The sequence below is a fragment of the Mustelus asterias genome, chromosome 11 (genome assembly GCF_964213995.1).
Source record: "Mustelus asterias chromosome 11, sMusAst1.hap1.1, whole genome shotgun sequence".
In the NCBI taxonomy this organism is placed as follows: Eukaryota; Metazoa; Chordata; class Chondrichthyes; order Carcharhiniformes; family Triakidae; genus Mustelus; species Mustelus asterias.
Genome location: NC_135811.1, coordinates 108,382,081 through 108,395,404, shown reverse-complemented (window position 1 = coordinate 108,395,404; position 13,324 = coordinate 108,382,081). Strand labels below are relative to the sequence as shown.

The window sequence follows — 13,324 nt, the reverse complement described above, 5'->3', positions numbered from 1 at the left end:
GCCGGAGTGTGGTGACTAGGGGAATTTCACAGTAACTTTATTGCAGTGTTAATGTAAGCCTTACTTGCGACTAATAAATAAACTTTGTTTTTACTGCCTTCAGATCGAGCAGTATTCTGTCCTCAGAAGGTCTTTAAGACAGAGATAGATAGGTTCTTGATCAATAAGGGGATCAAGAGTTATGGGGAAAAGGCAGAATGGGGATAGAAAAATATCAGCCATGATTGAATGGCGGAGTAGACTCGATGGGCCGAGTGGCCTAATTCTGCTCCTACGTTTTATGGTCTTGGAGGGATATATTGACTTGAGGGCAGATTCACCAGAATGTTACCGGGACTTAAACAGTTAACATTCTCTTGGGCTGTAAAAAATTGAGGGGGTGGTCTAATTCAGGTATTTAAGATGTTAAAAGGATTCCATACATCAATTTCCTCTGATGGGGGGACAGTTTAAAATGCGAAGCAGTCCCTTGAGAGGGGAATGTCAGGAAGCAATTCCTCTCAGAAATCTCAAGCTCTCTCTGCCCCCCCCCCCCCCCCCCCCGCGCAATTGTCAATGTCAAGACAGAAGTTGACAAATGTTTGTTCTGTAAAAATGACTGCAAGTCCGGGACTGTAAATAATTCTGATACCAATCAGCCAGAAACTGATAGAATGAGCGAAACGGCCGATTGGCCTCTTCCTGTTGCTATGAAACACGGCGGGAGGAAGAAGGGAATTCACAGAAAGACGAGTCGATTGAAACAGAATTAAAAAGTGTTTTGTTTTAATTAAAGTTTTTTTTGTAGTTCTACCAAAGGGCTCTGTATTAAAACATTACCCAATGTAACTGCACTGATAAAAAAATCAAGAGCATTCAGTACACAACATTCAATCTCTCGGGGGAACCTCTGTAAAACCAAACGGAGGCGACACACTGGCTTCTGAGAGGCAGCATCAGCTGGTGAAGGCAGTGCCAGAATGGCTTTATACCCAGCAGGAGATGCCAATCTCAGCAGCAGTGGGGGGCGGGCAGGATTCTGACTGCACTCCCCCAGTGAGGAGCTTTTCCCTGGGGAAGAGCTGTGGAAATCAAGCTGCAAGATCCGAGTGAAAATCCCCTTTTCCGGATCACTCTTTTCTCAGTAATTCAGGCCCGAACATTGTGATGGTCCGGAAGGTTCTGCCTGAAGGGGCGTTGGAAACATATTCAACAGTAAATGTTACAGGGGCGAAATACTTCGGCTGGGGAGATGGGAACAGAATGGAATTGGGGCTAATTGGATAAATCGACCAAGCAGCCAAAGAACCTCTTCCTGTACTTTCCCCTCATGTTAACAGCCCCTGATCACCAGTCAGCAAGCACTGGTGTACACTCCTCCCCACTCCAGCCCCTCTGTAATAAACTCCTGTGGCCTCCACCCTCACCGACTGGAGAACGAACACTGTTATCCCATTGGACAATTCCTGACTGCCAATCAAACCAGTCCCCCCTCCCCCATTTTTTTATTTTTTTTAAAAAAGTGGTTCAAATAATAGGAATTATTTTTAACATCTCTATAATATTTCTCCTAGGTCTCTGGGAGATAGAACCCCTACAATGCAGAAAGAGACCCATTCAGCCCATCGAGTCTGCTCCTACTCTCTGGAACAGCATTCCATCCAGGTCCACCCCTCCACCCTATCCCTGTAACCCCACACTTTTGCCATGGCTAATCCCCCTAACCTTCACAACTTTAGACACACTAAAGGGGCAACTTAACATGGCCAATCAACCTAACCTGCACATCTTTGGACTGTGTGAGGAAACCGGAGCACCCGGATGAAACCCACATAGACATGGGGAGAATTTGCAAAGATTTATCCTTAGTTCCTCGAGATTCCAGGAAAACGCTGAAAATTTGACAACTCCTTGTGGAAAAGGCATAAAATTGTGCAGTTTTGCAGGAAGCAGATTCTGCAGCCAGAGATCACAGAATCTTACAGCACAAAAGCAGCCATTCAGCCACATCATCTCTTTTTGGTACAGTCTATCCAATTAGTCCCCTTACCCCTGTTATTTCCTCATAGCTCCACAAATTCTCCTTTACAAATATACATCCAATTCGAGATTTAGGCCACAATTCATGTCAGCACTTCCAGGGGCCTGAACCTGTGTTGATGCTAAGCGCTGGGGTTAATGATACTGGACCTGGAGGGACTTCTTCATAACTCGGGCTTGTTGGGAACTTCCTTTTCCCCTATCCATGACCCTGTAGTAACCTCAAACACTTCCTGAGTCCTTCTTTAGGGGTCAGTAAGAGGCACCATCAACCTTAAATCCACACAGTTTATGGGGACAGGGAGTTTTGGGGGGGGTGGGTGATATATGTTCGCACATGCAGCTGCGCAAACTCTAGTAGTATTTACAGCACAGGAAACAGGCCATTCAGCCCAATCAGTCCCTGCCAGTGATCATCTTTCTATTCCTTTCTCCCTCATGTTTTCCTATCTTCCTCTTAAATACATCTACATTATTCACCTCAGTCCACACACCACACTGAATAAAGACATTTCTCCTAAATTCCCTAGTGGATTCAATGACTATCTTGTATTTATATTAATAATTCTGGTCTCCCCATAAGTGGAAACATCTCTACCTTATCAAACACCTTCACTAATTTACAGACCTTCGTCAAGTTCAGAATGTGTGCCGAGATCATTGGGAACTGGGATCAGCTGCTGGATCGACCCCAGGATTACAGAGACAGCTTGGCAGAGGCTGGAGAGAAGGTGTCCATGGGCTGATGGGCCAGAGACTGAGATCTCAAACGTGGTGGGGAGCTGGAAACTCTAGAGAAACAATCCAGAATCGAGGCTGTAATTCTCTCCTCACACAGTGAACAGCCCACGACAGATGATCTGGTCATTTATCACATTGTGGGATCTTACTATTGCAAATTGGCTGCCGTGTTTCCTCATTACAATGACGAATACACTTCAAAGAAGCACTTCACTGACACATCCTGAGGTTGTGAAAGGTGCTATAGAAATGCAAGTTCTTTCTTTTCTTAGAAGGCCCTGTGTGTGAGGAAACAGACAGCTAAATCCTGCAGGCGTTCAGCACGATGGGCAGGGGGGTGAGATCTGGACGGATGAGCTCAGTACCCTGACTGCCTTTCTCATCTGTATTTGCAAAATGTTCGTGTCACAGTTCAAGATCTGGATTTGTCTCACAGCGTTTGACAGGAGGGGAAGGGTAGACAGGAAAAAGGAAATGATTCTTGCTTTATTTTAACAGTGACCATTTGATCTGATCCTTTGCTGACTGAAGGACCTAGAAAAAGGGGGGGGGAAAGCAGATAGTTATTGACATATTTATCCTCTTTTAAACAGAATTTCCATCACCCTCCCTAACATCCACCTTTTACTCCACACTTATTTCTCTATTCAGTATCCTGCATTTCCTCTTTAGCACCCTAACATTCTACTGAATCGGGAGTCCGAGAGTTATAGTGAGCTCAAGAGATATGAACACGTTAGATTGTGGCAATCTTAATGTTCTCAATCATTTCCCTCCTAGTGACAGAATCCCCAGCACTGTACCAGTGTTATACAGCAACAGACCTGAATATTATAGTTAAAAGATTGATCTAATCACACATTCATGCTGGAGGGTCATCGGTGTAAAAAGCTCCAGTTCATTCTCAACATCATGCAGCCTCTTGGATAAGGCGGTGCAGGTGTCCGAACCCCCCCCTACCTAGGCCCCTTCTCCCACCTAGGTCCCTTGTTCAATGTGCTATACCACTTATTCAAACTTAATCTTTTGATAATAGGGAGAGGAATTCCAGATAGAGAAAATGTTTAACTTGTTGGGGGAATCCAACACCGTGGGCCGTCAATATCAGATAGTCACAAATAAACCCATTGCGGAATTCAGGGGAAACTTCCTTACCCAGAGACAGTGAGAATGTGCAAATTGCTACCACATGGAGTAGTGGAAGTGAATAGTACAGATGCAGTCACAGGAAGCTGGATAACATGAAGGAGAAAGGAACAGAAGGTATGCTGATAGGGAGATATGGAATAGATGGGAAGAGGCTGGGGAGGAACATAAACACCAACATAGACTTGTTAGACTGAAGGGTCCAGTTCTGTGCTTTAATTCAATGTATTGCAGACATACAGGTGGCAAAGAGACTTACATTGTTAGTGACTCCCAGCCTTCTGGAGATTTGCTACACAGAGATGGAGACACTCGATTAGAACATGCAGCACAGCCACATCCTGTGCACACACACAGACACACACACACGCACACAGACACCACTGCACAGTAACCCAGTTACCCAGGCTGGATTATCCTGTGTGTTAAGAAAGGGAGGAATGTCGAGAGCCAGTATTCTTCATTGTACAAGACCAGACCAGAAGGAATGACCGTACAGTAATAACTAGACTGTGCAAAAGTGAAATCAGGAAGTACTTTCTCACACACCAAGGGTAGTGGAAATCTGGAATTCTCTTCCCAAAAAAGCCATGTGTACTGGGGATCAGTTAAAGCTTTCAGGACTGAGACTGATAGATGTTTGTGGGATAAGGTTCTCAAAAGGATACGGAGCAGTTTATGGATTTGAAATACAGATCCACCATAATCTGATTGAAAGGCAGGATAGACACGATGGGTCAAATGGCCTCCTCCTGTTCCACTAACCACCCTCTCTCAGAAATGAACAGAGGTAATATCACAGCATGTGGTCAATATTTCCTATTATCTTGTATTCCCGCAGGTGGCATGGTGGTTAGCATTACTGCCTCACAGCGCCAGGGACCCAGGTTCAATTTCAGCCTTGGGTCTATGTGGAGTTTCCATGTTCTCCCCGTGTCTGTGTGGGTTTCCTCTGGGTGCTCCAGTTTCCTCCCACACTGCAAAGATGTGTAGGTTAGATGGATTAGCCATTGTAAATGTATGCGGTTATGAGGATAATGCGGGGGAGAGGGCCTGGGTGAGATACACTGTCAGAGAGTTGATGCAGATGTGATGGGCTGAATGGTCTCCTTCGGCACTGTAGGGATTCTATGAACGTTTTTACTGTAACATTTGTTCCTAAAACATTTTTGCCTCGATTCTGTACTGAAGATTTTCTCATGGGAGGGGTTACAGGGTCTCCCAGATACTGAGCAATTTGTTGCACGGTTGAGAAAGCAAGCTTCATGTGTGAATCCAGACACTGGGTGTCAGCTGAGGGAGGGAAATCACTTTCAAGCCAGGTCATATGCTGCACTCACACACAAACTCACCAAGACCCTTCAACAGGAAGCAAAGCAATGGTACGCAAGCAACAAAGGTTACAGGTGAAAAGCGCCTAGCTTTAAAAAACACAGACCAACATAGACAAAGACACAAGAGAAACAAACACTTAAAAGACAACAGGGATTGTTACCTCACTGTGCACAATAGGATGGAACAGATTCCACAAGGACAGAACATTGTGGAGTTTCTTGATAAATATCATTCAAGAAGGGAGAAGTGAAGGAAGGCGATGGTCTAGTGATATTATCACTTGACTACTAATCCAGAAACTCAGCTAATGGTCTGGGCACCCGAGCTCAAATCCCGCCACAGCAGATGGAGGAATTTGAATTCAATAAAAAAAAATCTGGAATTAAGACTCTACTAATGACCATTAAACCATTATCGATTGTCGGAAAAACCCATCTGGTTCACGAATGTTCTTTAGGGAAGGAAATCTGCCGTCCTTACCTGGTCTGGCCTACATGTGGCTCCAGAGCCACAGCAATGTGGTTGACTCTCAACTGCCCTCCAAGGGCAACTAGGGATGGGCAATAAATGCTGGCCAGCCAGCGACACCCATGTCCCACGAATGAATAAAAAAAAAGTGATCTGGTCTGTTGAGCTCAATTTTCACAGAAGATTCCAGTTCTCCCAACCATAGGTTCCATCAGTCTTTCAGTAGCTCTATTCCCCCAGCATAACTTCATTCCATGTGTTAGTTACTGTATTCTCAAGGCATTTCTGTATCAGCCTGGAATCTGTGTCCCACTTAACCTACAAACTTAGCAGGGATCACAAATCTCCACCAGAATCATATCAGGCTGCAAGGATAAAATCCTGAGTACAGATTGCATTGGCCACATTTCTATTCCCAATGCAAGGTTAAAGGTGATTGTGGTGTTGGGTCAGTTGAAAATTTCAAATCAGAGCTGGATGACTATCCATGAACATGGCTGAGGTACATGTCAGCCAAGATCTATCAAAATGATGGAACAGGGTCAAGAGGCTGAATGGCCTCCCCGACTACTATCAATTTAACTCATAATCTTCAAGTCATTGGGTTTCCCACTTAGATTGTCATTTCTTCAAAGTCATCACCAAGTTTCTGAATGGGTGCCGATTGTTAACCAGGTTTTGGTAACCAGGTTATTTTGTACAGACTTTCCTCAAGTTTAATCTGATAATCTATTTCTTTATTTTACATGGAATGGGCTAAGGTTAATAAATCCGTGGTTACCTGTTTCTGCCTTGTCCACTTTTTAATTATGGACAATTGGCTGACACCTTCCCGAGTTCTCATTGGCTCTCTCATCAAATGCCAAAAATACAAAAATAGTTAGGCTCTAGTCTAACCTCATAATATACCTTGTGCTTTCTGATCTGGTTCCTCACAAGATTTATCTAAAAATGAGGTGTCAATAGAACATAGAACATAGAAAAGCTACAGCACAAACAGGCCCTTCGGCCCACAAGTTGCACCGAACATGTCCCTACCTACTAGGCTTACCTATAACCCTCTATCTTATTAACTTCCATGAACTTATCCAAAAGTCTCTTAAAAGACCCTATCGAATCCGCCTCCACCTCCACTACCGGCAGCCGATTCCACGCACCCACCACCCTCTGAGTGAGTCAATACCTCACAAATTTCCCTGGTGTCTCCCAACAATCAATCCCAACAGTGGAATTCCAAGGGAAGATTTCTCCTGATTTTCCTTTATAACTGGGCAAAAGATTCACAGTAAACCCCATAAAGAAACTCCGAGCAGCCCCCATCTCCAGAAATTCAAGCCTGCTACTCCCCTCACCAACCAGTCAAACTCAGGGGATATCCTCGTCCCCTCTCACATCAGCTTCCCTGCTTGAGGATCAGTCTCTAGTCACAAACTTGAATGCCATTTAATTAATGTTGCTTCGTTATCTGAAGGTCAGTGATGATCAAAAGGAAATGATGGGGATTGGAGTGTTGAAACTATCTGAATGATGTTGTGTGAATAAATGTCATCACACTGGAGTCTTACCTGGGCCATACTCTGCTCTGTTAAAGGAGTATCATCAACCTGGAGGAATAGAGTACAAGGATTCAATAAAAGTCTCAACTCTGTTCAATCATTAAAGCATCAATGTCATATGTAGCGCAGGGGTGTTAATTTTGCACCTTTCAAAACTGGGTAGAAATTGGAAGAGTGACAGTAGCGAAAGTTCAGTGGAGATCGGGGGGAATGATATACACGAGACTGCAAGGGCCAACTTGCATTTCCATAGCACCTTTCATGAACTCATGCTCCAAAATGCTGGGGCGACCAATCAAATATTTCTGCTTTTCCCATAAGCCTAGCTCCGCCCATTCACGTGACTCTCTCTTGTCAATCAACCTAATTAAACCCTACTCTGAAACCCGAGGGGGGAAAGAAACCAAAATAATAAACAAAACTGCATTAGTTCAGATTAAAACCCATTATCCAGGATTAATTATTCTTCTGCATTCTCAGCCTGTGGGCTGCCTGGAGCAGATGAATCGGCATTTAAATATTTCACTATAAACAGTGTAGTCACTGTTGCCAAAGTAGGGAATGTAGAGAAAAGGCTTAACATCAGGAGCATCCGACACTGTAACTGCTATGATGCAATGTCACTGAGAGGGAGATCTGGAGGGAGACAGAATACAACCTCACGCAGAATACTGAGATATATATATATAGATTTATAAATAAACTAGAACGGGTATCACACATAACACTCTATGGTAGCATTCTTAGGGTAACAGGCAAACAGTTCAATGATGGAGAGCATGTCAGGAACAGCACCAGGCTGTGACAATACCATCTATGCCTTTAAGAAATGTATTTATATCATGTTTCTTGTGAAGGATATGTTTAAAATGCAGCTCTGTTTATATAGTGCCAATTCATCTGCTCCAGGCAGTCCACAAGCTGAGAATGCGGAAAATAACTGATCCTAGATAATGAGTTTTAATCTGAATTAATGCAGTTTTGTTTATTATTTTGGTTATCCTCCCTGCCCCCCCTCAGGTTTCAGAGTAGGGTTTAATTAGGTTGATTGACAAGAGAGAGTCATGTGAATGGGCGGGGCTAAGCTTACAGAGAAAAGCAGGGAAGTCTCTCTCTGGAGTCTGCTGTGTGGGAACTGCTAGAAAATAGGTCTTTCTCTCTCCAGAGATGTTCTGGAGGCTTGAGGACTGGCAGCCCATGTGAGTGTGTGTGTTGTTTGCTAACTGATTTTGGAGGGGTATTTAACTCTATAAGAGGAATATTGCTTAAATTGTAAGTAATAGAAATAGATTAGCAGTTAAGAATTGTATCTTGTCATGTTTAAGTATTTCAATTGTTAAAAGTTAAACTAATTCATTTGTTATAGTTAAATGGTATTGTTAAAATAAAGTTTGTTTTGATAAAAGCTTCCTAGTGTGTCAATAGAATCACACCTGGAGTGAAACAACTTAGCCTCACACAAATGCCAAAAATAATTAGGGTCTGGTCTAACCTCACAATATACCTCGTGCTTTCTGATCTGGTTCCTGACAAGGCTTACCTAAAAACGAGGTGTCAATCTGCTGAAGTTACAACACGGGACTATTCGTGTGCCAAACAAGCATAAACAGCAACTGATTGACAAAGCTTTGCGATACCACAACCAAAGGATCAGATCCAAGCTCTGCAGTCCTGCCACATCCAGTCATGAATGGAGTGGACGATTGAATAACTCAGTGAAGGAGGAGGCTACACAAATATCCCCATCCTCAATGATGGGGGAACACAACACATCAGCGCAAAAAATAAGGCCAAAGCATTTGCCACCACCTTCAACCAGATCAGCCAATTCGATTCACCCCACATGATAGCAAGGAATGGCTGAAGGCACTGGATGCTGCAAAGGTTAGAGGTCCTGATGCTATTCCAGCAATAGTCCTGGAGACAAATGCTCCAGAAGTTGTTGCTCCCCTGGCTGGAATCATACCCAACACAAAGGAAGATAGTTGTAGGTTGTTGGAGGTCAATCATCTCAGTTCCAGGATATCACTGCAGGAGTTCCTCAGGGTAGTGTCCTAGGCCCCTTTGCATTCTTCATCAATAACCTGCCTCCATCATGAGGTCAGAAGTGGGATGTTCGCTGATGATTGCACAATGTTCAGCACCATTGGTGACCCCTCAGATACCAAAGCAGTCCATGTCCAAATAGACAATATCTAGGCTTGGACTGACAAGTGGCAAGTACCAGGCAATGACCATCTCCAACAAGAGTGAATCCAACGCAAAAACAGAAAATCCTGGAAAATCTCAGCAGGTCTGACAGCATCTGCAGAGAGAGAATAGAGCCAACGTTTTGCATCTGGATGGCGCTTTGTCAGAGCGAATTCAACCATCTCCCCATGGCATTCAATGGCATTATCCTCTCTGAATCCCCCAGCATCAACATCCTGGGGGTGGGGGGGGGGGTGGGAGTTACCATTGACCAGAAGCTGAACTGAACTAACCATGTAAATACTGTGGCTACAAGAGCAGGTCAGAGGCTCAACTCGTGCACTGAGTAACTCACCTCATGACTCCCCAAAGTCTGTCCACCATCTACAAGGCTCAAGTTAGGAGTGTGATGGAATACCCTCCCTTTACCTCGATGACCACAGCTCCAATAACACTCAAGTAGCTCATCACCATCCACAAGTATTCACTCCCACCACCAACAATGCACAGTGGCATCTGCATGTACCATCTACATGATGCACTGTGGGGACTCACCAAGGCTCCTTAGACAGCACCTTCCAAACCTATGACTGTTACCATCAGGAAGAAGGGCAGCAGATACATGGGAACGCTACCACCTCATCGTTCCCCTCCAAGCCATTCACCACCCTGTAAATATATTAGTGTTAAAAGGTCAAAACCCTGGAACTCCCCCTTTAATAGCATTGTGGGTGTATCTATACCAAACAGACTGCAATGGTTCAAGAAAGCAGCTCACCACCACCTTCCCAAGGGCAATTAGGTGTGGGCAATAAATGTTGGCCTAGTCAGTGCTGCCCACAACACGTGAATTGATTTTTAAAAACATCTAGACCCCAATCTCAAGATGACACATAGTAGCAGTTGATGGTTTCGGTCAGCTTGCCAAGTGCACGATCTGAAATGTGGTGGTAGCAGACATAGTAAAGACACGGAAAACCCAAGAGAAGCCTACAGAGCTGCAAGACCTTGGAATCAGATACTTTACAAACAAGGGAAGATATAACTCTCAAAGACCGTATGAAGAGCATGACCGACTGAGCTGAGGAAGCCAAGCAGAGCAGTTGTTCATGTGGAAAGTGATGTACCTTGGAGAAAACTGAGTGAAGCCATTCAATATGCCCAACAGAAAGAAAGCACAGTGAAACAAGAGCCCATGCGGTGCTCTTGGTGTGGTAGGAAAATCCAACACAACTGGGAAGAACGCCCAGCAGGGGAAGCCGAGTGCCACAACTATGGGAAGTTGGGACTTTTTAATAGTCTGCGGATCCAAAGTACCTATAGCTCATTGGAAGTGGGAGACAACAATGAAACCAGGTAAACTCCAAAAGTGTAAGAACCACAGAAAATACCAACTAATCTTAAGAAAAGTTAATGAAACAGAAAATAATTATTGGAGAATTAAGTTAGAAGTTGATGGTCATCGAGACTGGGGCAGGTGTTTCAGTATTATCTGATTAAATTAAATAGTACCGTCTACCTTTGCAATGAGACCACTGGAGTGTATAGAAACTGATTTATTTGAGTTCAAAGTTTTCATCATCATCACTGATTACTCCAGATCATTTGAAGTGAACAGCACCACAGCGGAGGCAGTCATTACATCACGAAGAAGAATCTTCACAACACGTGGCATCCCTGACATTGCAGTGTCAGACATTCATCCTCAGTTAGTTAACCAGCTGCTCTACTACTTTGTGTAGGAATATGGTTTCATGCACGGGACTAGTTCACCGAGATATCCTCAGTCGAATGAAGAAGCAAAGAGAAGAGTTCAAGCAATCAAGGAACTGATTAAAATGTATTCATTTTGTCCTTAACTTCAGAACCTCAAATGCTAAAAACAGCTTCTTGCTATCACAGCTGTTCATAGAATCCCTACAGTGCAGAAGGAGGCCATTCAGCCCATCGGGTATGCACCGACCACATTCCCACCCAGACCCCGTAACTCCAAGTATTTGCCTACCTTATCCCCTGGCACTAAGAGGCAATTTAGCACGGCCAATCAACCTAATCCACACATCCTTGGAATGTGGGAGGAAACAGGAGCACCCGGAGGAAACCCACTCAGACACGGGGAAAATGTGCAAACTCCACACAGACAGTGGCCCAAGGCCAGAATTGAACCCAGGTCCCTGGCGCTGAGAGGCAGCAGTGCTAACCACTGTGCCACTTTGCCACCCATAGTTGATGGAACAATGGCTGTGAACGCAACTCCAGGTCCACTGTGAGCATTAAAACCTAATGTTACCTCAGATAATCATAAGGAAGTCAGGAAGTGTGAGGGGCAACCACAGTCAAGCTCAGAAAATTGAAACTAGAAGCAAGAGGAGGCCATTTGGCCCTTCGAGCCTGCTCCGCCATTCATTTTGATCATGGCTGATCATCGAATTCAATATCCTGATCCCCCCTTCTCCCCATATCCCGTGATCCCTTTAGCCCCAAGAGCGATATCTAATTTCTTCTTGAAATCACACAATGTTTTGGCCTCAACTTCAGACACAAGAGGACGAGGCCAGGGGAAGAGAGTGAACACAAGATCAACAGAGTGGAGGCAGAGTAAACAGCTTCACAAGCAAGATCTTATAGAATCAAGAAGGATCAGGGAAATATCAGAAGGAACCAAAATGCCTTGATATCATTGGGAAGGAAACCAATAGAATCTCGGGCATACTAATTAGATCTATTAATTATTATTTAGGAGACAAGGAGCCAGAAACAAGTAGAAAATACAACCACCTAGGCAGAAGGCACTCATACCCAACAATGAGGGAGCAGTGCGTCCTCAACCTCAAAGCAAAATCAGGACCAGATCAGGGAGATCACAGACACTAATCCGGTTAAGTCTGAGACTCTTTTTGGGGTGGAGGAGACATGCTGTATTTATTGGGATAAAGACTTGGGGTGAGATGTAGGGCGGGATTTTACGGCCTTGCTCATCCTGAAATTGTAAAATCCTGCCCAAGGTCAACGGACCTTTCCGTGTTCCGCCCATTCCGATTCCCATGGCAGGTGGGGTGGAAACACTCCGACTGTAGATTAACATTAGCAGCACCTGATGCTGTAATTGTTGATGTAATTATGTTGCAATGTCACATGGCTAAGAGACTGGTATCTGGTGGGATACAGAGGTACAAACGAGTATCGAGTAGAGATATACTCGATATATAGATCTGTAAGCATGAATGTTTTTAAAAAAATGGATAATGGTCTATGGTAGCACTCTTAGGTTAATCGGCAAATCCCAAAACTCCATCTAGTCCCTGGACACAAGATGAAACAGGAAACACACCAGACAGTTTATGCACAGAAAGCTCCCACAAACAGCAATGAGATAAATGGTCAGTTAATTTTTGAAGAAAAGAGATACCGGTTGAGGGGTAAATATTTGTCAGGACACTGGGGTAACTGCCCTGCCGTTCTTTTAAGTCCACTCTAAAGAACAGATACAGCCTTGGTTTAATCTTCCATCAGAAAGATCGCATGTCCAGCAGTGCAGCACTCCATCAGTACTGCACTGGAGCATCAGCCTAGATTTCTTTGTGCTCAGGTTACTGAATTGGGACCTGAACCTACAACATCCTAACTCAAATCAACCTGGGGCACAGCAAATATCTAATGAGAGTGAACATTTAGATCAGAGGATAATGGATCACCAAAATAAATGCCCAAACCACTGACGCACAGAGACCAGGCAATGAGAGGAAAAGAGAGAACGGAGGTGTTATTGAATTATAGGTGACATCACACAGCATAGGAGGCCATTTGCCCATTGTGTCTGTCTAGCTTTCAAAGGGCAACAAAGTAGTGCCTCACAAATTTGATTGAAT

At 44.1% G+C, this 13,324-nt stretch overlaps 1 protein-coding gene across 6 annotated transcripts in view; it reads right to left on the bottom strand.

Annotated features, from left to right (window-relative positions):
* Positions 1–743: 743 nt before the first annotated feature.
* The window catches only part of LOC144500790 (coatomer subunit zeta-1-like), a 46,311-nt gene continuing 33,730 nt past the window's right edge, over positions 744–13,324 (bottom strand). For 3 of the 6 annotated variants that reach the window (XR_013499012.1, XR_013499013.1, XM_078224251.1), the window contains 2 exons: positions 7,275–7,313; positions 744–3,294 (listed from right to left, as the gene is read on the bottom strand). Coding sequence is in view for 4 of the 6 variants with exons in the window: in XM_078224251.1 (XP_078080377.1) it covers positions 3,247–3,294; positions 7,275–7,313 (87 nt within the window). In the remaining 2 variants the exon portion in view is untranslated. Of the gene's footprint in view, positions 3,295–3,338; positions 4,062–4,165; positions 4,199–7,274; positions 7,314–10,053; positions 10,125–13,324 lie in introns of those variants that run through there. The other 3 variants (XM_078224250.1, XM_078224249.1, XM_078224252.1) reach the window with 3 other exon arrangements.